This window comes from Macaca fascicularis, chromosome 12, assembly GCF_037993035.2.
Source record: "Macaca fascicularis isolate 582-1 chromosome 12, T2T-MFA8v1.1".
NCBI lineage: Eukaryota > Metazoa > Chordata > Mammalia > Primates > Cercopithecidae > Macaca > Macaca fascicularis.
In genome coordinates this window covers 99,292,399-99,316,297 of record NC_088386.1, presented here as the reverse complement: position 1 = coordinate 99,316,297, position 23,899 = coordinate 99,292,399, and the positions used below count along the sequence as shown (strand labels likewise).

Genomic DNA, 23,899 nt, shown 5'->3' with positions numbered 1-23,899 from the left:
GGTTTTCAACTACAAACTCAATTTCTTCAAAATATATACGGTTATTCATGTTATCCTTTTTTTTTCTTTTTTAACCTATTTCTTTTTAAGTAAGCTTTGGTATAACAGTTTGTATCCTTTAGAGAATCTGTCCATTTCATTGAAGTTGCTAAATGTGTAGTGATAACCTTACTCATTTATCTTTTTAACATCTGTAGATGCTGTGATTATGTACCCTCTTTCATTCCTGATCATGGTAACTTGCAACTTCTCTCCTATCAAATGCTTTCTCTCCTAATATACCCATTCGATGCTATAAATTTCCTCTAAGTACTGTATCCTACACATTTTAATATAGTACATATTTATTTTCATTAAGTTAAAAATATTCTCTAGTTTCTCTTGTGATTTCTTCTTATGGATTACTTAGTAGTGTGTTATTTAATTTCTAGATATTTGGGGATTTCCCAGATATATTTCTGTTGTTTATTTATAAATTCTATTGTGTTCAGAGAACATACTTTGTATTATTTCAATGCTCCACATTTCCTGAAACTTTTGTTTATACTCCAGAATGTGGTCTGTATCAGTGAAATGTATTCAGTGCATTCATACACTTGAAAGGAAAGTGCATTCTGCTGTTACTAGATGAAATGACCCATAAATTTCAATGAGGGATTGAGGTATTGTTCGTGTCTTTCTAAATCCTTACTGATTTGCTGTTTCTTCTCTCAGTTTAGAGGGGAATGTTGAAATCTATAACTGTAATTTGTATTTTTTCCTTTCAGGTTTGTCTATTTTTGCTTCATGTCTGTTGCAGCTCAATTATTAGGTATGTATATATTTAGGACTGTTATATCCTCTTTAATTAAATAATTCACTTATTATGAAATGCCCATTCCTTACTGCAGGTAATATCCTTTGCTCTGAAATACACTTTGCCTCATATTAATACAGCCATTCCAGCTTTCTTTTGATAAATGTTCCATTCTTTTTACTTTTGCCCAAAAGTGTCCTTACATTTAAAATGGATTTCTTGTAGACAGTATATAACAGTTGGGTCCTTTTTATCCAATCTCCCAATCTCTGCCCTTTAATTCGGCTTCTTTAAACATTTTACATCTGATGCAATTATTGATATGGTAGGTTTTTCAAAAAAATTTTTTCTTTATTAATGTGTATACCTCATGTACACATGGGAGAAAACTCAGATAAATGGATAGCTAGCATAGATCTATATATGGTGACCTTTAATCTACTATCTTGCTATTCAAATTCTATTTGTTTCATTTTTTCCTGCCTCTTTTTGACTAGTTTATCTTTCCTACTTGTATATTTGCAAAACCTCTTTGTTTTCTTTGTTCTCATTGCTTATTCTAAGGTTTACAATATACACCTTTAATTTATCTTACCCTATTTTCAAAGAGCATTTTACATCATAGGTAGTATATGAACCTTAGATGAGTATACAGTGGACCTGTGAATTGTATAGGTCCATGGGTTTGAACTGTGTGGGTCCACTTTCATGTGGATTCAACCAAATGCAAATCAAAAATACAGTATTCATGGGATGTAAAACCCATGTATTACAGAGGGCCAACTTTTTGTATATGCAGATTCCACAGGGCTGGGGGACTTGAGTATGCATGAATTTTGGTATACTTGGGGGATCATGGAACCTATCCCCTGAGTGTACTGAGGGGGGACTAGACTTGTGTTTCCCCCTCTCATTATTTATGCCAATAAAGCTACTTTTGTATTTACTCTAAATAATAAATTATTTTTTATATCAGTGATCTTCAAAAGAGACTAAGATATGGGGAAATGTCTTTATATTTACTCATGTATTTACCACTTATTCCTCACTTCTTTTTGTAGAACTGAGATTTCATCTGCTATCACTTTTCTTTTGCCTGGAAAAGTTTATTTTAGTATCTCTTAGCATATATGTACTAGTTTTTAATTCCTATGCATCCCTCCTTTTTTTTGGTCTGTAAAGATCTTTAATTTAGGGCCGGGCGCAGTGGCTCACACCTGTAATCCCAGCACTTTGGGAGGCTGAGGCAGGCAGATCACCTGAGGTCCAGAGATCGAGACCAGCCTGACCAACATGGAGAAATCCCGTCTCTACTAAAACTACAAAATTAGCCAAGCGTGGTGGCGCATGCCTGTAATCCCAGCTATTCTGGAGGCTGAGGCAGGAGAATGTCTTGAACCAGGGAGGTGGATGTTGCTGTGAGCCGAGATCGCACCATTGCACTCCAGCCTGGGCAACAAGAGCGAAACTCCGTCTCAAAAAAACAAACAAACAACAACAACAAAAAAACAACTTTAATTTAGGAAGGATATTTTTGCTAAGAAAAGGACATTGGGTTGACATTTTCCTTCATTACTTTAAAGATTTTGCTCAATTCTCTGACTTAACAGCTTTTTGATGAGAACCATGCAGTCATTCTTATCTCTGTTCCTCTGTACGTAATGTGTCATTTTGCCTCTGATCATCTTTAAGATTTTCTAAGGTACTGGTTTTTAGCAAATTGATTATGATGTGCCTTGGGCAAGATTTTCTTTGTTTCTTCTATTTGGGGTTTACTGAACTTCTTCGATCTGTGAGTTTATAGTTTTGTGGCAGACAACTTCTAAAACAGCTCCCAATGATTTCTGCCTCATAGTATTCATGCCTTTATGTAATCGCTATCTCTTCAGTGTTGACTAATCCCATTAACTTGCTTTAAAGAACAGAAAATGGCAAAAATGACAGGTCAACACTTCTGAGATGAGGTGAAAAAAGGACTAGTGTCTTGCTTGCATTCTCTCTTTGGCCTTGTTGCTTGTTCATTCTAATGAAGTTAGCTGCCATGTTGTGAGCTGCCGTACGGAGAGACCTATGTGGTCCAGAATTGTGGGCAGCCTGTGGCCAACAGCCAATGAAGAAGCCAAGGCCCTCAGGCCAACAACCCACAAGGAACTAAACCCTGCCAATAACCATAAGTGAGCCTGAAAGCAAAGTTTCCCTCAGTCAAGCCCTGAGATTATTGCAGCCTCAGCTGATACCTTGATTGTAGCCATGTGAAGAGTCCCTGACCCAGAGCACCCAGCTGAGCCATGCAGAGAAACTGGGACATAATGGATGTTTTGTTTAAGCCGCCAATTTTTGGAATAACGTTTTAGGTAGCAATACATAACTAACACAGTTTTCATCAAATGTGGAAACATTTTGTCTAAGATTGTTTCAATTCTTTTTCCTCTCACATCTCCTGGGGACTCCATTTACAAATATATAAACACTATTAGATCTTGTCTCACATTATCTGTTGCTCTGTTTTCCTTTTTGCCTCTTTTTCCACTTTTTTCTCTGTGCCTTATTTTGGATAGTTTCTATTGTCACGGCATCAAGGTTGCTAATGCTTTCTTCTACAGCCTGTGTTTTTCATCTCCAGAAATATTATGTTTCTCTTTCTCTTTTTAAAGACATGTTCCATGTCTCGCTCATGTTCATGTTTTCCTTTACTTTCTTGATCACATGTGGCATTTATAGTAGCTACCTAAGAGAAAAAATTTTATTTCCTTCTTTCCAGTGCCTGTTGTTCAATGTCTGAAAACCACTATTTTGTGGGGTTTTAAAATTCCGGTTTTAGGAGGGAGGGTAAACCTGATTACTGTTGCTCTCTCTTGGCCGAAAGCCTATTATTTCTTTATAAAAGCTCTCCAAGTGATTCTAATGTACAGCTTTCAGACTCAGTGGGTTAGTAGCTTTGATTTTCTTAAAAGAAAATTTCCTTCCAGACAGCACACATTTTTTTCTGAGCTGATTAGTCTTGATGGATTTAAAAGCTTGTATCTCAAAGTGCTACATCATAATTAGCTAATATCAAAGCTTTTCACTAAAAGAAATGCCCAATATTACTTGGCAAAGAAACTGAGAAACCATTATTCTGTGGAAGAAAGTTTCATATGGAAACATTTAAACTGAAGTATCTGATTATAAGATGACACAAAGTAATGTTCTAAGGCATGGAGGTAGGAATAATAATGTGGAAAAATAATCTTCCTGAGGCCAAAGGAAACAGAAAAACACTTATAGAAACCATTCACAAAAAGCATGTCCAATAGGAACAATATAGATAACCATCAGTTTTATAAAATCAAATATTCACAGAATTTTACTAGTGTAACTTTCAAACTCATGAACCTTGTAAACTCAGTAAAAATGCAAATACAAATAAATGAAACTTCACATAGTAAAAAATAAACAAGATTTTCTTCAGTACCAGCAAATTTCATTTCTATGTAGAGGTTTCTTCCCATCTATCCAGATATCCTTCTGAAACTTACCCTTTTCCAAGTAAGAACGTGGAGCCCACGGCGGGTCCTCTTCAGCATAAGGATCACTATACTCAACCACAGCAGCTTCCTCCTCTTCGTAATCTTCTGGGGGGGGAGGAGGTGGGGGAGACTCATCAAAGACTGGTTCTTCCACAGGAGGCGGTGGAGGTGGCGCATCTGAAACTAAGAACGTATCAGGCTGACAACAAAACTATACGTTATGTGAAGTTCAGTATTTCCTATCCAAGCTTCTGGGTTCATGGAATATAAACCTAGACTTGAAAATAAATATAACATTCCTTCAAAAAATGAATGAGCAAGAGAAATCTTCCCACCAACTATAATGTTCTAGAGCTCCAAGTATGACGTTCTCCTTCTCTTGCCCTTGGATTAGTGCTAATGGATACTGAATAAAGTTTAGACAAAATAATTACTAACTGAGCCTCTGGAACCTGTTTATACTAATACAAATCCTCTTGTTAAAGAGATCAGTATGGCCAGGAGCGGTGGCTTGCGCCTGTAATCCTAGCACTTTGGGAGGCCGAGGTGGGCGGATCACCTGTGGTCGGAAGTTCGAGATCAGCCTGGGCAACATGGTGAAATCCTGTCTCTACTAAAAATACAAAAATTAGCCGCACATGGTCATGGGTGCCCATAATCCCAGCTACTCAGGAGGCCAAGGCACGAGAATCACTTGAACTGGGGAGGTGGAGGCTGCAGTGAGTCGAGATCACGCCACTCCAGCCTGGGTCATAGAGCAAGACTGCGTCTCAAAAACAACAACAGCAAAAAAAAAAAAAAAAAAAAAAAAATCAAAAAAGCGGGGATCGGTACAATACAGCTGAGCTTTACACTGTATTCAAGGATAAGTTATCAGAAATACTAACAATGAAAACTATATTTCACAAATTTTTAAAATATTTTTTCACTTAAATGAGTCCAGGGAATAGTAAAATTTTAGTAACCCACTACTTTCCTCTTAATGAATTTTTCTAAATGAGCATTTTACCAAATTCAAGAGGAAAAAAAATCATCAACAAACTTGGGTTACTTCATCTATGAAGATGTTTGTTTATAGAATTTCTTCTAAACTCAGACTATCATCCAGAATTTCTTCAGGCTAAATGTCCAAGTGTACTATGAGAGTAATTTAAAATATCTCCCATGGAGATCTGCCTCCACAGCTTGCATGTCAATATATAGTAACATCAAAAAGATTATCTTCAAACTCAGCTACTTTAAGCTTTCAAAATGGTTGGTACATACTTGAGCACAGCTGAACAGAATGAAATGAATAAACCTGTGTTTATCAGCTCCCCAGGTTTAATGAACGGCACTAATTCTTATTTATGAGGTACAAGTATAGTTCCCATGTGATTCTCTATGCAATCCAATTTATTTAGTATTTTTTAATCTAAGCCTACCAATTGAATTAAATGGATTTTTTTTTTTTTTTTTTTTTTTTTTTTTTTTGAGATGGAGTCTTGCTCTGTAACCCAGGCTGGAGTGCAGTGGTGCAACCTTGGCTCACTGCAAGCTCCGCCTCCCGGGTTCACGCCATTCTCCTGCCTCAGCCTCCCAAGTAGCTGGGACTACAGGTGCCCGCCACCACGCCCGGCTAATTTTTTGTATTTTTAGTACAGATGAGGTTTCACTGTGTTAGCCAGGATGGTCTCGATCTCCTGACCTCGTGATCCGCCCATGTCAGCCTCCCAAAGTGCTGGGATTACAGGTGTGAGCCACCGTGCCTGGCGAATTAAATGGATTTTCGAAGACTGCTGATGCCTGGTGGGAGCCAGCCACATCAACACCATGCTGTCTCTATCAGTATTCTTCCCGTCTGCTGTGCCCCTCTATACTGATCTACTTTATAAACTTTAAAACTTCAGTCATTAAATAGAATGTCTTTCATCCAAATAGTTTTTATTAATAAACAAAGGATATAGATATGTGATTTACCATATACTTGGGTGAGAAAGAGCAATTTATCCTATTTCCATTTGTAAGATAAAAAGACTTTAAACAATTGCACAGAACCATAGATCCAAAGGAACTTTCAAAACAATAACCTTGAGAAATGTCACTACAAAATTACTCAAAGATGTTGCCATTGGTCATTTTTACTTTTCTTGTAACTGCCAGTTTAATAAGCTACCACTTTTGACTTAAAATGTTCCAATTACTCAGCTAGCCCTTTGTAATGCATTATTTCATTTCATCTTTACATTGGGAGGTGGTATTTTTCATTTTATAGATGTGGAAACTGGCTTTCCAACATTAAGTATTCCGACAGCAAGTAAGTGGAAAAGCACCTGAACTCCAATGCCTGTTATCTTAAAAGCTACACTACTATGGGCTGAGATAAATTTTAAAATCTTCAAGTCATGCTTCATTAGTATTTATTCCACAAACATTAACTAATATGGCTGGATATTATGCTCAGCATTGAGAAAAGGGCAGTAGGCAAAAGTCATGAAGACACGAACGACCAAACCTTCATTTACAATTGAGTGTAGTGTGTGCTTTAAGATACTACAGGAGCACACAGCATAAACCACACTTGTTATGTGGGTGAGGAAAGGCTTCCTGAAACCTGAAGGAAGAGTAAGAGTTAATGGGGAGGAAGCGGGGAGGGTAGGATGGTGTAGGGATTGATATTTCATGTCAGATATAAAGAATAAAACAAGGCCAGGTGGGGAGGCTCACGCCTGTAATCCCAGCACTTTGGGAGGCTGAGGCAGGCGGATCACTTGAGCTCGGGAGTTCAAGACCAGCCTGGCCAATATGGCGAAACCCCGTCTCTACTAAAAATACAAAAATTAGCCACATGTGGTGGCGCACACGTGTAATCTTAGCTACTCGCGAGGCTGAGGCACGAGAATCACTTGAACCCAAGAGGGGAAGGTGGCAGTGAGCCAAGATCACACCACTGTACTCCAGCCTGGGTGACAGAGTGAGTCTGTCTCAAAAAAAAAAAAAGGACAATACAAGTAGGAAGGTAAGAAAGCAAGAAACTTTCAAAGAACTGTCCAAAATTCAGTAGCCAGAGGCATGAGGAAGCTGAAGAGGATGAGGAAGGAAGGGCCTTACAGCAGTTTGGACTCTATCCAAAGAGCCATGGGGAGCCACAGAAAGATTTTAAGGTGAATAACAGGGTCACAGCTGTACTTCTTACCCCAGTATAACTAGGTCACTATAACTGGTTTCAAATTATTCCAGACTTCTTCCAAACATTAAACTTAATGCACAGTATTTGCTACCACGGAATATCTTCGAAATAATATACCTGGAAAGCTTTGAAGATAATTACAAAGAATTATCTTTGAAGACATACCAAAAAAAAAGTATATATCTTCCCAAGGTGAATGTTTTTTAAAGAGTTTAAAGACTTAAACATTATTTGAATGTTTAAGTCCTGCCACGTCTGTAAAATTAGTCACAGCACACCTCATACACAATTTTTTAATATACAGTGTACATGAGAAACGTATATGATTGTAGGAAGAGATGAAAAAGACTAATCTAAAAGGCAATCAACTGTGACAGGGTGGCCAAATTAGGGAATGACTTTTTAAAATATGGGTAGTGCTGCTGTAATAATGTTTTGCAGTCATCTACTTAAGACATTTCTAAGTCTTAAATTGATACTCATGCACTTTACTATTAAATTAAAACAATACTTCCTAGGTTTGGTTCATGAAACATTTTGCTGTTTCTACAAAGTTTGCAGCTTTCACTGGTGACTGGCGAAAACCAATGACATCCTGCTTTAAACCCTATTCAACTTTAGAGTCTCATTTTTTGCTAAGAAAATGACACTGAGGCCGGGCACGGTGGCTCAAGCCTGTAATCCCAGCACTTTGGGAGGCCGAGATGGGCGGATCACGAGGTCAGGAGATCGAGACCATCCTGGCTAACACGGTGAAACCCCATCTCTACTAAAAAATACAAAAAAAAAAAAAAAATTAGCCGGGCGTGGTGGCGGGCACCTGTAGTCCCAGCTACTCGGGAGGCTGAGGCAGGAGAATGCCATAAACCCGGGAGGAGGAGCTTGCAGTGAGCTGAGATCACGCCACTGCACTCCAGCCTGGGCGACAGAGCGAGACTCCATCTCAAAAAAAAAAAAAAAAAAAAGAAAATGACACTTAGTTGCTATACAAACATTCGTGTTTCATTAATGGATTAGTCTTCAATGTCAGTTTCAAAATCTGGCCTTTACTCCAGAAGCTGCTCAGAACCACTTTCGTTCAGAATGAATGACAATATCTCACAGAACATGCAGTAGCAATCGATCGGGAGAATTCTCTAAGGTGCATGCTCATCACAATAGTAAAAACAGAAAAAACTCCCAGGGTATTATTCAAGTGACTACCTTCATTAATCATTGTAATTAAACAGGATTTGTGATGGAAGAAAATTCTCTTTTACTGTAATGACATTTACTTAGACTTTCCACTTTGTACGGAGTATGTAGAATGGAACCAGCATTGGAAAGTCCTTCAATTCCGGTACTGTAATCAAATCCTTTTCTACTTGGTACTTACCCTGTTTAGATGCAGCAGATATTTTTTAAAACCTGAGAACAGTGACCTTGTATCCCACACTTGACCTCACAAGCCTGGCAGAGGATCACACTATGGCTGTGCTTGGCACATGCTGAACTATTAATAGTAGAAACTTGCTGAGAGGCAGTTTTCTCCTCGAGCCAATGTGGGTCACACCCAAGCTAAAGAAGAGTGGGCCCAATAGCATAATTTAAAACATATGAAATCTACCTAATTATATGTGAAAATAGCTCTTAAACTCAACAAAACATCTTACAAAGTCACAATGTGGTAAACATTACAGGTGTTCATGGAGTACCTTCCAATAAACAAAAGAAAGTAAAATAGACGATTTTCAGAAATTAGTAAATACAGATGCAAAGGCATCTGAAAGACACTGAGCCCTCAGGCCAGTAAGACTGAATTATTAGTTAAAATACAATCACATCTAGAAGAATGTGCTGATTAAAGGGGGGCATTGAGTCAGCTACAGCAGCAGAAAAAAGGGGCGACCAAAAGTGCCTGCTATGTGTCAGATGCTTTTCCAAGTGCTGGGGAAACAGCTAGCAAGCAAAACAGGCAAAAATCCTTGCTCTTATAGAGCTTACATTCTAGTATTGGCAGTGCCTATTTCCAAATAACCAGGAATCCTAAGCCACAGATTGCAAATTTTTCTATCCCACCAGTGAGATCATCCATCCTTGTTATGAGATATATACACTGGACTACTTTGGTCTGATGACATGAGATCTTTAATATCATTCTCCTAGTTCAAATCATGTAACCTCATTATTGTGATGTAACCCTCACAAAGACTGCCCATAGGAAGAGGATTCGTCCATCGTACAGTCTATGTTCACTGGTGTCTGTGACAGCAATTCCTCACTGAATGTTGATACAGGCCTCCTGATTTGTCATCGGTCTCCTGAGCTCCATAATGCTTCCCTAGAAGACTCAAGGTATCAACAAAATTAGTTACCTGAACAGGCCAAGGGAAATTCATTCCCAACCTATGAGGCCTCTTGGGAGACAGACTGGCAGCCTGGTCCTCTGAGCCCTACCAAAAATGGCCCTTCTGATATTTGAAATCACAAAACTGGAGGAAGATTCTCAGGCCACCTATAATAGCCCTAAAACTCCAGTGATAAGAAACTAGACTACCACTTATCTGAGCAACCCAGAGAAAAAGATGAGATATCTAGTGATTAAAGAATACCTCCTCAGTTGGAGATGATCTTTCTTTTCTTATATGTGCCTTATTTTATATGTATTTGTCTTATATCTTTACTACTAGTTATTTAAAAGTAGAAAATTTCTCTATTTTATCTCCACTAGCCAGATAGTGACTTGTTCATAATATTGAAATGTCTGAAGTATCAGCAAATGAATGACTATCCAGTCAATCACATATAAATGACATTTTATGCCTATAATCTGATCTACAGCATAAAGAAGACATAAACTTACTATTTTCTTGGACTCTGGCCACAAATCCCATTAAAGGTAACTGAGGAGTTACCTGTAGGATGGAGGGAGGAGGAGGAGCAAGAGATACTGCAAAAACAAAAAAGGTGTGGAGGATAAGGGATAAGGGCGAGTTACATTAAAAGGAAAGGATAATACAATAAAATAAATACATAAAGGAGGGAAACTACCATTCACAAACATTTTATCAGTGATCTCAAGGATCCCCTGTTTAGGGACAACTCATTAACACATAAATCAAAGTACTGGGGGAATTTTTAGTAAGTTTTTGAAAATCACAACAGGAAGCATTTAGCATACAGAGATATGTTAAATATATATAACATAATCTTATGTTTTATATATATATAACATATAACTGATCTTTTTTCATATCGTAACATCATGCCTTCTCAATGAAAGCATTTCTGCAGATTACCATGATGTTGTTTTCTGAATTTTACATTTAAATGTTTGTCAATACAGAGAGAAAAAATATTACATCCCAACACTCTAAATGTATACTTTTTATTACTCTAATAATAGGCAAGTTAATTGGTTCTTCACTCATTAATTAGACAAATACTGACTTCCTACTAAGTAAGTGGCAAACACCTGCTATGAAAACAGTTATCAAAACCATCCTCTGACAATCGGGTGCTATGTCATTACAATTTTTCATAATCCGAACTCATTGGTACATTTCCTCCCTGATGGTGTAGAAAAGTGCAGGCCTTAATCAAATCATTCCACTCTCCTTCCCAAGGTAGATTTCCCTGCAACTCAATCACCTGGCACAGTGCCTAGAGCTAGTAAACTGTCAACAAATGTTTAACATATATAAATGCACTAATAAGCCAGGTATCTGTGGAAACTAAAGAGGCAAAAACAAAAAAAAGAAAGATTACAGTTACAGTTTCCTTTAGAATGGGTACGAAGTATGATATGCATTTTCTTATAAAGAGAAAATGACTGTATTCGCTCCAAAATATAGTTAAGACTAATAAAACTAAAAAGATGAACACGTCTCTGCTCTAAGGAGATCACATTCTATTGAAATAGAAGAATACATGATAATCTTAACCCAACAATATTTGTAGCAATTCCCCGGAAGTAGTGGTGGAGGTGAGGAGGGCTACAATGAAATGACCTCTCAACAGGGACTTGAAGAAAGGAACCCGCCAAGATGACAGGGGTTGAGAAAGATAATCAAGTTGAGAGAACCAAGTGAGGGTGAAGGCTCAGAGGCATAAAACAGCATAACCAGTTCACAGGACCAGAAATGCTTCCATATGGCTAGGAAAAGATACCCAAAGATAAAGTAAAAAACCCAGAAATATCAATGGGAGGATATGAAATAGGGAAGGATCTTATATGCCTGGTGGAAGAGTGCTTAGTGGAAACAGGTTGGATTTTCAAGTCACTCAGCCTCAAATCTCTGATCCATCATTTCCTGGCTGTATGGATAGTCAGTCAATTAACTTCTTCAGGCCTATTCCATAAATGTGATACGAAAACAAGGTAAAGCAACCTACTTCACATAGTGGCTGCAAAGACTAAAAAAAGACAATGGATGTGGAAAGCCTAACCCAGTGGCTGGCACATAATAAATTAAAGCAGTTTCTAGAAAAGGAGAGAACTTTAAAAGTGTGGGAAGAGTACTTGGCAACTAATGATTTAGCTAGCATATCAAGGACAGCAACAAGTTGAAGATCATTCTTAGATTTTTACCCTTCGTAACTATGAAGATGGAGATGTCATTAACTATGTTAAGCCTGGTAGGCAGTACTGGGAAAGAAATGGGATGGTAAACGGGTAAGTCAGGGAGAGATAATGATATGATACATTTGGGTTGAGATTATGCAAAATATCTAGAGTTGATGCTATGGACAGATGCAGGGAGGACATACAAATGCACAGACAAGAATTAAGCAGATAATCTTGAATATCTAGATGCAAAGAACAGAGTAGTATAACTCTAGAAATTGGTACCTTTCTTTAAAAGACACCTTTGGTTAGGTTTTTCCCTAAAGTCATAATTCTTGGCAGTAAATCCTTGATTTGTGTGTCTGCTTCCCACTCAGAGGCTTACAACAACTGTTGATATGTTCATAATACCACTTCCAAGGGTAAGCAGAAGACAATGAAAAGAGAAGGTAGCACAGACAAAAAAGATAAAACTGAGAAACAGTAGCAGGCAGCAACTGGCACTAGAAGAGTAGAGACAAGGCATGTGTTCACATCCAAGATGAAATGCTCCTTTTCTGTTGGAATATATTCTAACCTTCCGTGTAACAGAAAAGTGGGAAATTTCCCACTTCAGTCACTGTTTCTCTACCAAATATAAAAAAAGACCTTTTGGTACTCAGCTAAAAAAGAACAATTAGGTGCTTAACCTACAGCAGTCTTTTTGTGGGTAGACTGAGGTTGAGGTTGTTTTTTTTAAGATGAATATGCTTATTTCTTTTTCTACTTCTGAAAGTGAAAATCTGAAGCCATAGTGGTTTTAAAAAGTACACCAGCGGCCAGGCACGCTGGCTCATGCCTGTAATCCCATCACTTTGGAAGGTCGAGGGGGGTGCATCACCTGAGGTCAGGAGTTCAAGACCAGCCTGGCCAACATGGTGAAATCCCATCTCTACTAAAAATACACAAATTAGCCAGGCGTGCTGGCAGGTGCCTGTAATCCCAGCTACTCGGGAGGCTGAGCCAGGAGAATCACTTGAACCCGGGAGGCAGAGGTTGCAGTGAGCTGAGATCACACCATTGCACTCCAGCCTGGGCAACAAGAGCGAAACTCCATCTCAAAAAAAAGAAGTCCACCAGCAGCCAGGGAAAGATCAATCGCAGTTCTTCCTTAAAAGAATGACTTGGTAACAAGTTAGACTTTTTTCAAAGCTAGTCTAAGGCATGTTCAAAAATTCAGTTCCGTCTGGGGTTACAAAGGTCATCCCAAATTCTACTTTTCTCCAGCACAAACCTTTAACAAGGTGGTCCAAATTAATTCAGATACCACATCATTTTCTTGTTGGACCATGTAAGATCTCATCTGACAAGAATGTCTGTGAGCCAGAATATACTGTCTTTCTTGGAGTTGAGCTGAAACCAAACCATTTTTAAGTGAATTTAAGCAGAATTCTGAGCAAAGAATTGTTGCAATATTCAGTTCTAATCCTAGTCATTTTGTGAACAGGCAAACAAGAGCAGGAAGCAAACTTGTTTTCATTTCATTTAGCTAAAATGATTCCTCATAAGACAAGACTCTCCCAATAACCACCAAAAGATCTCCAAACTTAGAGTCTGTTACATAATTTTCACAATATACAAGAATGAAGTTAATGTGAAGACAGGCTCACCATGTGACTGGAATTTATAAAGAGATCATAAGTAGAAGAGCTATGAGAATTACAGCTGTGTGCACAAAGCAACGTTTAGATATAAACAGTAAAAGGCTTTCCAAGCAAACCAAACCTAAATGATGAGTCTGTGCTGATGAAATGTACAGACTTTCCAAGTACAACCTTCCTGGTTATTTATAGAGTTCTTTGAAGCATCACTGAAGCTTGTATTTTAAATGTCCAATTTAAAAAGTTTGGAAAAATAAAATTAAGTTTTTACATCTTATTTTTACAGCTTTATACTCTGAGAATATTAGACAAAATAAGCACTCTAAACACTACTTCTAAAGCCATTACTGAACATCACATTTAGATGATATATATATGTATGTTATATAGCACATGCGAGTTTAGATGCTTATATTTTTTTTCCCAGTGAAGGAAATAAACAATTTGTAAGTGTAGTATTTTCTAAACATGAATACCAATGTAGAACAAGAGGTAGGTAAAAGTGAATTCAGGCTGGACGCGATGGCTCACACCTGTAATCCCAGCACTTTGGGAGGCCAAGGCAGTAACAAAATGACTAGGATTAGAACTGAATATTGCGACAATTCTTTGCTAAAAATTCTGCTTAAATTCTCTTAGAATGGTTTCTTTTCTGCTCAACTCCAAGAAAGACAGTATATTCTGGCTCACAGACATTCTAGTCAGATGAGATCTTACATGGTCCAAAAAGAAAATGATGTGATATCTGAATTAATTTGGACCACCTTGTTAAAGGTTTGCCTTGGAGAAAAGTAGAATTTGGGATGACCTTTGTAACCCCAGATGGAAGTGGATCACTTGAGGTCAGGAGTCAGAGACCAGCCTGGCCAACCTGATGAAACCTTGTCTCTATTTAAAAAAAAAGAGAGAGAGAGGGGCGTGGTGGCATGCACCTGTAGTTCCAGCTACTTGGGAGGCTGAGGCAGGAGAATCGCTTGAACCCAGGAGGTGGAGGTTGCAGTGAGCCGAGATTGCGCCACTGCACTCCAGCCTGGGCAACAAACAAAGCAAGACTTTGGGGAAAAAAAAAAAAAATCTTCCTGCTCCTGCTCTTTATTTATACTTTGCTAAAGCCCCATCACATCAGTATTCTTCTAGACATTTTAGACATTTATGGTGGTGCTGTAACTTCACAAATCATTTACAGAATATGTGAAATGGCTTTTATTTTCCAATAGCACTATCCCAACATTGTTTTCTACTTTTTTAGTCGCTTTTAATACCATTCAGGGGTTATTAAGCCTGACACTTTCTCTTTGTGAAACAGCACACCCATTCAGGAACTCCTATATCTCATAGAACTATACATCTCTTGTAACCAACATTCACTTTATGAACTTTTTTCCAAAAACTTTTAAGAAATTATGAGCAGTAAAATACATGCTACTTTCTCCTAAAGCCTTTAATATTTACATGCTACATTAATGATTCATTAACAAACAAGGTTTATGTAAAGTATACATATACATACTCACATATGGATATATGTATATTCTTCTTGACCACAAGGTGCTTCATATTTACATTTAAAGTAGAGACTGTTAACTCATAATTAGCCCTATGTGTTTCTATGACCCCCCCTCTTACCACTGGCAACATGAATGATAAATTGGTATTCCTATTTCATTGGCTGGATTAGATTAAGAAATAATGAGAACCAAAGGGATTTCAGTTATGCCCTGATCAAAGGGTTCCTTTCAATAACTTGTTTCTGAAATAATCTCATGAAAAAACAATTATTGTGCTCCTAAGACTTGGCACTAGACACTGGGTGTTACATATTTTAACTCCTATAATTGCCCTTTTTCAAACTCAGATCAAATTGTACATTAACAAATATAGTAATAACACTGCTAGATTTACACCTCACAGAACCCCACTGAATTTATATTCACATGACACCCTCCAGATTGTCAGCTCACTTCCTGAGAAGCATGCAACCACAGCAAGACTCCAATTACCAAAAAAAAAAAAAAAAACCTCATAAAACACGCACTTCAGATCATTTTTGTTAAATCAGAGTATTAGTTACTTGAGAAAGCACAACAAATATTCTCATTGTAAATATGAAAAAAATAGGGACAATTGCAGGGCCAGTGGGAGTAATACAGAAGACTTACATAATTCTTTTTTGAGATAGGGTCTCACTCTGTTGCCCAGGCTGGAGTACAGTGGCACAATCTTGGCTCACTGAAACTTCCACCTCCTAGCTCAATCAATCCTTCTGCCTCAGCCTCCTGAGTAGCTGGGACTGCAGGCACCTGCCACAGCGCTTGACTCATAAATAATATTCAAATGAATATAAAATAAAAGTACATCCAACAGCCTTAGAACACTGATTCACAAATCATTAAGTCTTGCAAAAAGAGATCTTCCAAGAAAATGGTTTAGTTAGAAAAAAAAACTAGTTTAGAAAAAGTACTCTGATTAACCAACTAACAATGCTATGGCCACCCACTTTAAACAGTTATCAAATGCCTGGAGATGAAAGGCAGAACTTAATAGAGTACAGAAAAACAAAAAAGTGCAACTAAATTGACTCACACGTTACACAGAAAGCCTAACAATCCCAATTCACCTTACTTTCATGAGTGAGAAAAATACTTTTCCTTAAAATCATTTCATAAAGTGAGAATATTTTTACTTTAACATATACTTTCAAGCATTTGAAAATCAGATTTACAAAGAAACTATTGAAATATGTATTATAAAATACATTTAAATATGTGCCTAAACAGCCTTCAAATAAATTCTACCTACAGCGTTCTCATAGGACTATTTTGGAGCATACACGAACAAAGCATGAAATGTCCCTGTATAGGCTGGGTGCGGTGGCTCAAGCCTGTAATTCCAGCACCCTGGGAGGCCGAGACAAGCGGATGACTTGAGGTCAGGAGTTTGAGACCAGCTTGGCCAAGATGGTGAAACCCCGTCTCTACTAAAAATACAAAAATTAGCTGGGCATGGTGGCAGGCGCCTGTAATCCCTGCTACTTGGGAGGCTGAGGCAGGATAATTGCTTGAACCCGGGAGGTAGAGTTTGCAGTGAGCCAAGATTGTACCACTGCACTCCAGCCTGGGTGACAAAGCAAGACTCAGTCTCAAAACAAAACAAAACAAAAATTAGCCAGGCGTGGTGGCAGGTACCTGTAATCCCAGCTACTCAGGAGGCTGAGGCAGGAGAACCGCTTGAACCGGGAAGGTGAGGTTGCAGTGAGCCAAGATTGTGCCACTGCACTCTAGCTTGGGCAACAGAGCGCAACTCCATTAAAAAAAAAAAAAAAAAGAAAAGAAAAGAAAAAAGAAATATCCCTGTATATACTTACTATATATCATGTATAGTTTGTCTCAAGCTCTAACAGTGAAGCATCTCTCAGTTCCATAATGGAACCAACCCATTTTGGACTAACATCTGAGAGGGCCAAGGAGACAGCCCAGCTTCAGCAGAACTATGAAACAGGCTATAACTAAAATTTAAAATTTTTATAAACTAAAATTTAAAAATAAAAAATGCATTTAAATACAAAACAGCACCTGAACAAATGTAAATCTGAAAACATGGTTTAAAGGAAGAATGTATAAAAAGGGCAGTTTTGTCAAATTTAAGTTCGGAATGATTTAAAAAGAACTGCACAGCCAAAAACACAAAATGTGATAAAAGATAGAAGTATGTATCAATTAAGGTAGTTGGTATTCACACTATGGTTTGCACTGGATGGACTACAAATACAGCATTTAACTTACAAGAGGACCCAGAACAGAGAAGGAATTTGGATAAATGAACAAGGGATTCATTTGGCATTTAACAAACAGTTCCTGAGCAGTATTCCAGGATGTAACTGTTTAAAAGACTGACAAGGTCTCAGGCTTTCATGCACTTTATATCACATCCTTTCATCCGCCTTCCTCTCCACAAAAGAGAAGACTTGGGAGGGTAAGAAAAGATTTTTTTTAATATGTAGGTAGGACAATAGAAAGAACATGGAACTCAGGCCAGGTACGGTGACTCATGCCTGTAATCCCAGCACTCTAGGAGGCTGAGGTGGGTGGATCATTTAAGGTCAGGAGTTTGAGACCAGCCTGGCCAACATAGTGAAACCCCATCTCTACAACAAAATATAAAAATTAGCTGGGTGTGGTGGTGGGTGCCTGTAATCCCAGCTACTCAGGAGCCTGAGGCAGGAGAATCGCTTGAACCCAGGAGGCGGGCGTTGCAGTGATCAGAGATCACGCCACTGCACTCCATCCTGGGCAACAGAGCGAGACTCCATCTCAATTTAAAAAAAAAAAAAAATTAAAAAACAGAAAGAAAGAACATGGAACTTAGAAAACCTAAGTTCAAATCCTAACCTGACCATCACCTCAGCCTCATTTTCCTCACCTATAAGATATAGGAAAATGATCACCAATCTTATTTTGTACATGATTCTAAAAATCAAATGAGATAATATGAAAACATTAGTTAAATTAAGTGTTTATGCTGAAGGATCAAATTTCTTCTGCAAGACTCTTACAAAGAATATCACTATAGATCGCAGCCACAGAGACAAACTGCAGCTCCATAAAATTCAAGGCTTATCAAAGATGGAATGAGTTGAACCCAATATCAGAGGTGTTCACACATAGGCTTACTGGCTTCTTGGCAAAAATACAGAAAAACACAGTAAGTTGACATACCATGTCCACAATAGTCATGGTGTCTAATATTTGTTCTTGCCCTCTCTGGGGAGTAAACAAAATAATAATTATGTATAGCATTAAATATGTTCCAGATTAGTTATTCCGTATGCATGATACAACCGATTATTCAGTGTAATTATTGTATCTGATTCAATTTACCCAACTCCTAGTTTTTCCACCATGGGTTTGGTATGAGAATTGTATAAGCTAATATAATTCCCTAGCACAAAATAGCTTCAAAAATGTTCTCTTTTCCTTTGTTACTTCTAAATTCTGTTCATGTGCACCCAACTTTCATTATTTGTTATTTATAGAGTAAGGATGTCTGATGAAATAAAAAGGAAATAGCATTCACCACAATGTTATTTTAAAAAGCAAATAACCACTAAAATATTCAAAAAAATTCTGCTCAGAAAAATTAAGTTCTATGACTTTACCTGGAAATCACGTACTGATTTTTTTTAAGAATTGAAAGATACAGTATTAGCAACCTACAGTTCATTCATTCTCCCATTCATTCAACAAATGGTACTAACCACTACCATGCACTATTTGTAACTAAGGGTTTTTTGTAGTTGAAAGTTTTTAATTAGATACATTCTATAGAATGCAAAAAAAAAAAAATCTAACCTGGATTCTGGCTATAAAAAGGTCCTCCATTCATCTGATTCTGAAGGCTTGTTTGTGAAGTGATGGAAGGAGGGCGTCTATAGGGCAACGAGCCCCCTATTGTTGGGGGAGTATGGCGAGAGGCAGGCCTATTCATGCTGTAAAACTGTACAGGATGACCTGAAAAAGAGATAGAACATACATATGTCATTAAAAGAAAATTATCTCAGATCATTAAATACTTTATGTACAATGCCTAAATCTTAATAATTAAAAACAACAGCTAGTTTATCTAGTATCTGAAATACACAATGCAAGGTGAGTTATTGTTTGCTGATATTGTATCATAGTACAAAAGCAGAAAAGCAAACAAAACTATGATTAAGTTTGGAAAGCTGTATCTAAATAGTTTACTAATTAGGGCTGGTGCAGTGGTTCATGCCTGTAATCCCAGCACTTTGGGAGGCCAAGGCACGCAGATCATTTGAGGTCAGGAGTTTCAGACCTCCAACACAGTGAAACCCCAATTCAACTAAAAATACAAAAATTAGCCAGGCATGGTGGCATGTGCCTGTAATTCCAGCTACTCGGGAGGCTGAGGCATGAGAATCACTTGAACTCAGGAGGTGGAAGTTGCAGTGAGCCAAGATTGCACCAATGCACTCCAGCCTGGTTGATAGTGAGACTCTTGTCTCAAAATAAACAGTTTGCTAATTAACACTATTATTTCACTAAATTAAAAATCTGATGGGGTTTCAAAATCATCACAATTAATTAAAATTTATCTACTCCACCCCCAAAATATAGTCACTAAACACTGAAAACTAAAATCAACAAGAATGACGTTTGGGAAAGCAAGAGAAAAAAATGTTTGACACACAGTCTTATTCCAAAATAATAAATAATAAAAAACGTTAGGTAGCAAAAGTTTGTTTAAAGGAAAATAAAGTATTTCAACAAAAGGTTAAATGACATGATTCCAAATCAAACACTTCTTTCATTTAATCAAAAAATCTACCACGAAAGCTACATTATTTTGTCTTAAAATTAAAATCTAGAAAATTTACAATCATGAAAAAAATTAAGATATAAAAACAGGGTCAAAATACATCTTATTTTTAATACCATCCCTAAGTCCATACACAGTTACCATCAATTTCACTGTATTTTGCTCTCTTGAGAGTTCTTCCACAGCTAATGTCAACTGCAGACATGATTCCATAATCCATCAATTTCCTAATAATATAATCCACTCCCTAAACTTCACCTTGACTTCACTCCCACCTACATTAAGCTGAAAACTTTTTCTTACAGACAGAGCACTACAGCACCCATGAGAGAGTACACCAGCAGACAAGAGAGAAGGAGAGGGCAAGAGAGAAGAGGAGGGGGATAAATAAGTAGGTGGAGAAGAAAGCAGAAAGGGGACGGGAAGCTAGAGGAGGAGAAGATGAAGGTAGAGGAGGGCAAAAGGATAGAGGAGGGGAAAGGAAAGGAGAAAGAGAAAGGGAGAAAGAGAGGAGATAAGTGAAGAAGAAGAAAAAAAACACTTTTGCTAAACCCAACAGGAAGCCAGAAGGCAAAAGAATCCACTGAAGCATTTCCTGGAGGTCAGCCTACTGGAGAAAAGGGGAGAGTAGAGGAGGGGGCACTGGGGGAACAGATGATACCTGGCATATTCATCTAACCATTTGTGCCTAAGGTTATCCTGAAATTTTTTTAATTCTAAAATAAACTACTTGAGACACAGTGAGATTAAGACTTATGTAATGTATAATTTGATGAATGCTTGATTTGTTCAAATCTTCATGATCAAACACTGCAGTCATATCCTCTTCCAGGCTTCATATATCTCAGTTGAATCTTACCATCTGTATTCTACTTTAATATGAGACTATCTTCTTGGTAATTTTAAAGTAATAGAGGAAAAAAACACTTTGACAATTTTTCATCTTGTCTATTATTATAAAATGGCTTTACGTGACTAAAATTGCTCTATAGGAACTGTAAGTTTATCAAGCTTAGATTCATATGGAGTCATATAGATTATAAGAGCACTCAAGGCTTGTTATAACATTTAATCATCTTACATGTGTCTCAAAAACCTAAAACTCAATTGTGTTGTATAAAATCTTAAGCACTCAAGCTTAAACACAATCCGCTATCAACTGAGAAGCCTCTGTAACCATGATAAACATGAAAACGTACAAACGATTTAAAAGGCATATTTAGTTATTTGAACCACTGAATACAATTATTAGCATTTCAGTAATTAATCTATAACAAACTAATACAAACCTAGGATCAAGTTAAAAACATGTGGATTAACATCATTATGAATTTTATATAGTTAGATCTAGTCTAAAACCTCACATGGGCTGGGCATGGTGGCTCAGGCCTTTAATCCCAGCACTATGGGAGGTGGAGGCGGGTGGATCACTTCAGATCAGGAGTTCAAGACCAGCCTGACCAACACGATGAAACCTTGTCTCCATTAAAAGTACAAAAAATTAGCTGGGTGTGGTGGCTCACGCTTATAATCCTAGCTCCTCAGGAGGCTAAGGCAGGAGAATCGCTTGAGTCCAGGCAACAGAGATTGCAGTGAGCCGAGATCACCACTGTACTCCAGCCTGGGTTGTCTGTCTCAAAAAAAAAAAGACACTATTCACACTATTAATGAGAGATTTACCATTTGGGGTTTTAAAAATATATATACCTAATTATCATAAACCTAACGATAAAACCTGAAACTAAAAACTTCTAGAAGAAAACACAGAACAAAATCTTTATGACTTCAGGTAAAGAGTTCTTAGATACGCCACCAAAGCACAATTCATTAAAAAAAATAATAATAATAACACTTAATAAAAATGAAGAATTTCTGCTATTTAAAATACATTTAAAAAATAAATGGGCCGGGCGCGGTGGCTCACGCCTGTAATCCCAGCACTTTGGGAGGCCGAGGCGGGCGGATCACAAGGTCAGGAGATCGAGACCACGGTGAAACCCCGTCTCTACTAAAAATACAAAAAATTAGCCGGGCGCGGTTGTGGGCGCCTGTAGTCCCAGCTACTCGGGAGGCTGAGGCAGGAGAATGGCGTGAACCCGGGAGGCGGAGCTTGCAGTGAGCTGAGATCCGGCCACTGCACTCCAGCCTGGGCGACAGAGAGAGACTCCGTCTCAAAAAAAAATAAAATAAAATAAAAAAATTAAAAAAAAATAAATGAACAGGCTGGGCCCAGTGGCTCACGCCTGTAATCCCAGCACTTTGGGAGGCCGAGGCAAGCAGATCACCTGAGGTCAGGAGTTCAAGACCAATTTGGCCAACATGGTGAAACCCCATCCCTACTAAAAATACAAAAATTAACTGGGCATGGTGGCAGGCACCTGTAATCCCAGCTACTTGGGAGGCTGGGCAGTCGCTTGAACCTGCAAGGTGGAGGTTGCGGTGAGCCGAGATCACGCCACTGCACTCCAGCCTGGATGCCAAGAGTGAAACTTTGTCCTCCCGCCGCCCCCACCCCCGCTCCCACCAAAAAAAAATAGAAAATAAGCAAACGAATCACAAAATGGAAGAAAATATTTGTAACTCATAATCTATAAAGGACATATATTTAGAAAGTAAAAGAACTCAATGATAAGAAAAAAAACCCTATTAAAAGGATGAGAAGGAGCAAAACATTTGAACAGATATTTCACCAAAGACGATATACACATGGCAAATAAGCACATGAAAAAAATGTTCAATATCATTAGTCATTATACAGCCATTTTGGAAAACAACTTGGCAGTTTCTTATAAAGTTAAAAATTTACTTATAACCCAGCAATTCTATTCCCTAGGTATTTACCTGAATGAAATAAAAACTCAAGTGCACAAAAAAACCCGTATGTACATGTTTACGGCAACTTTATTCATAAGCACTCAAAACTGGAAAAATCTAAATGTCCTCTGAGAAAGGGATAAACAAATTGTGGTACATCCCCATACAATACAACACTACTAAGCAATAAAATGTAATGAAATACTTAAACATGCAACAACATGGGTAATTCTCAAATGCATCTGGCCAAAAAAACAGATCAAAAAAGCTACATACCATATGCTTTCATTTATGTGTTATTCTTAAAAAGGCACAACTTTAGAGACAAAAAACACATCAACGGCTTACCAGGAGCTGGGAGTGGAGGGGAAGGATTGACTATAAAAAGGGGGCATGGAGGAAATTTTTGTGATGATAGGACTGTTCTATATCTTGATTGTGGTGGCAACTACGTGTCAGTACACCTTTGTCAAAACTCACAAACATACGTGGTATACAGGGTGAATTTTACTGTACATAAGTTACCCCTTAGTAAAAAGAAAAAAAATTGCTTGGTAACTCAAGATACTGTATAAAAGAGACTACCCTGATATAAATTATTAAAAGGCATTTACCTTGCTGTTTCAAAAACCACGGTTAATTATCCCCTCACACAACAAACGTTTATTTAGTGAACACTGAGCCAGGCACCTGTTACTCAACTAATACTTAATTACTAAAACATAGACTCTCAGTTGGGGGTCATTTGTCCTTTCCGATGCATTCTTTATCAAAGCCGGAGCACAAGGAGATTCCTATATTTAACTAGTTAGTTTGGCCTAACAGTTGTATCTGTATCAAAAAACAGCCCATGTTTACATTTATCTACTGCATAAAGCTTTTCTTTAAAAGTCATATAGAAGGAATCCCATAAGACACCATCCAAAATCCACTTTGGCTAAAAGTGTCTTTTAAAACATGTAAAGATCTTATATATGTTTAACATGTATAACAGCAAAGCTGAATGTAAATGCTATGAAGCTCTTTACTGGCAAGTGGAACACTATAGTGATTGATATGCTTTGAATCTGTGTCCCTGCCCAAATCTCA

General features: G+C 37.7%; 1 protein-coding gene and 1 long non-coding RNA gene across 51 annotated transcripts in view; one reads left to right on the top strand and one right to left on the bottom strand.

The window, feature by feature from the left end:
- The window catches only part of ABI2 (abl interactor 2), a 109,318-nt gene that overhangs the window by 14,366 nt on the left and 71,053 nt on the right, over positions 1 to 23,899 (bottom strand). For 27 of the 50 annotated variants that reach the window (XM_074009833.1, XM_074009838.1, XM_074009832.1 and 24 more), the window contains 3 exons: positions 19,009 to 19,167; positions 10,317 to 10,403; positions 4,315 to 4,488 (listed from right to left, as the gene is read on the bottom strand). In XM_074009833.1, the coding sequence (XP_073865934.1) occupies positions 4,315 to 4,488; positions 10,317 to 10,403; positions 19,009 to 19,167 (420 nt within the window). Of the gene's footprint in view, positions 1 to 4,314; positions 4,489 to 10,316; positions 10,404 to 13,293; positions 13,413 to 19,008; positions 19,168 to 23,899 lie in introns of all 50 variants that reach the window. The other 23 variants (XM_074009834.1, XM_015432599.4, XM_015432613.4 and 20 more) reach the window with 2 other exon arrangements.
- LOC135966607 (uncharacterized) lies at positions 563 to 4,247 on the top strand. Its single transcript, XR_010580044.2, has 2 exons — positions 563 to 811; positions 1,979 to 4,247. It is a non-coding gene; the product is annotated as an uncharacterized lncRNA (long non-coding RNA).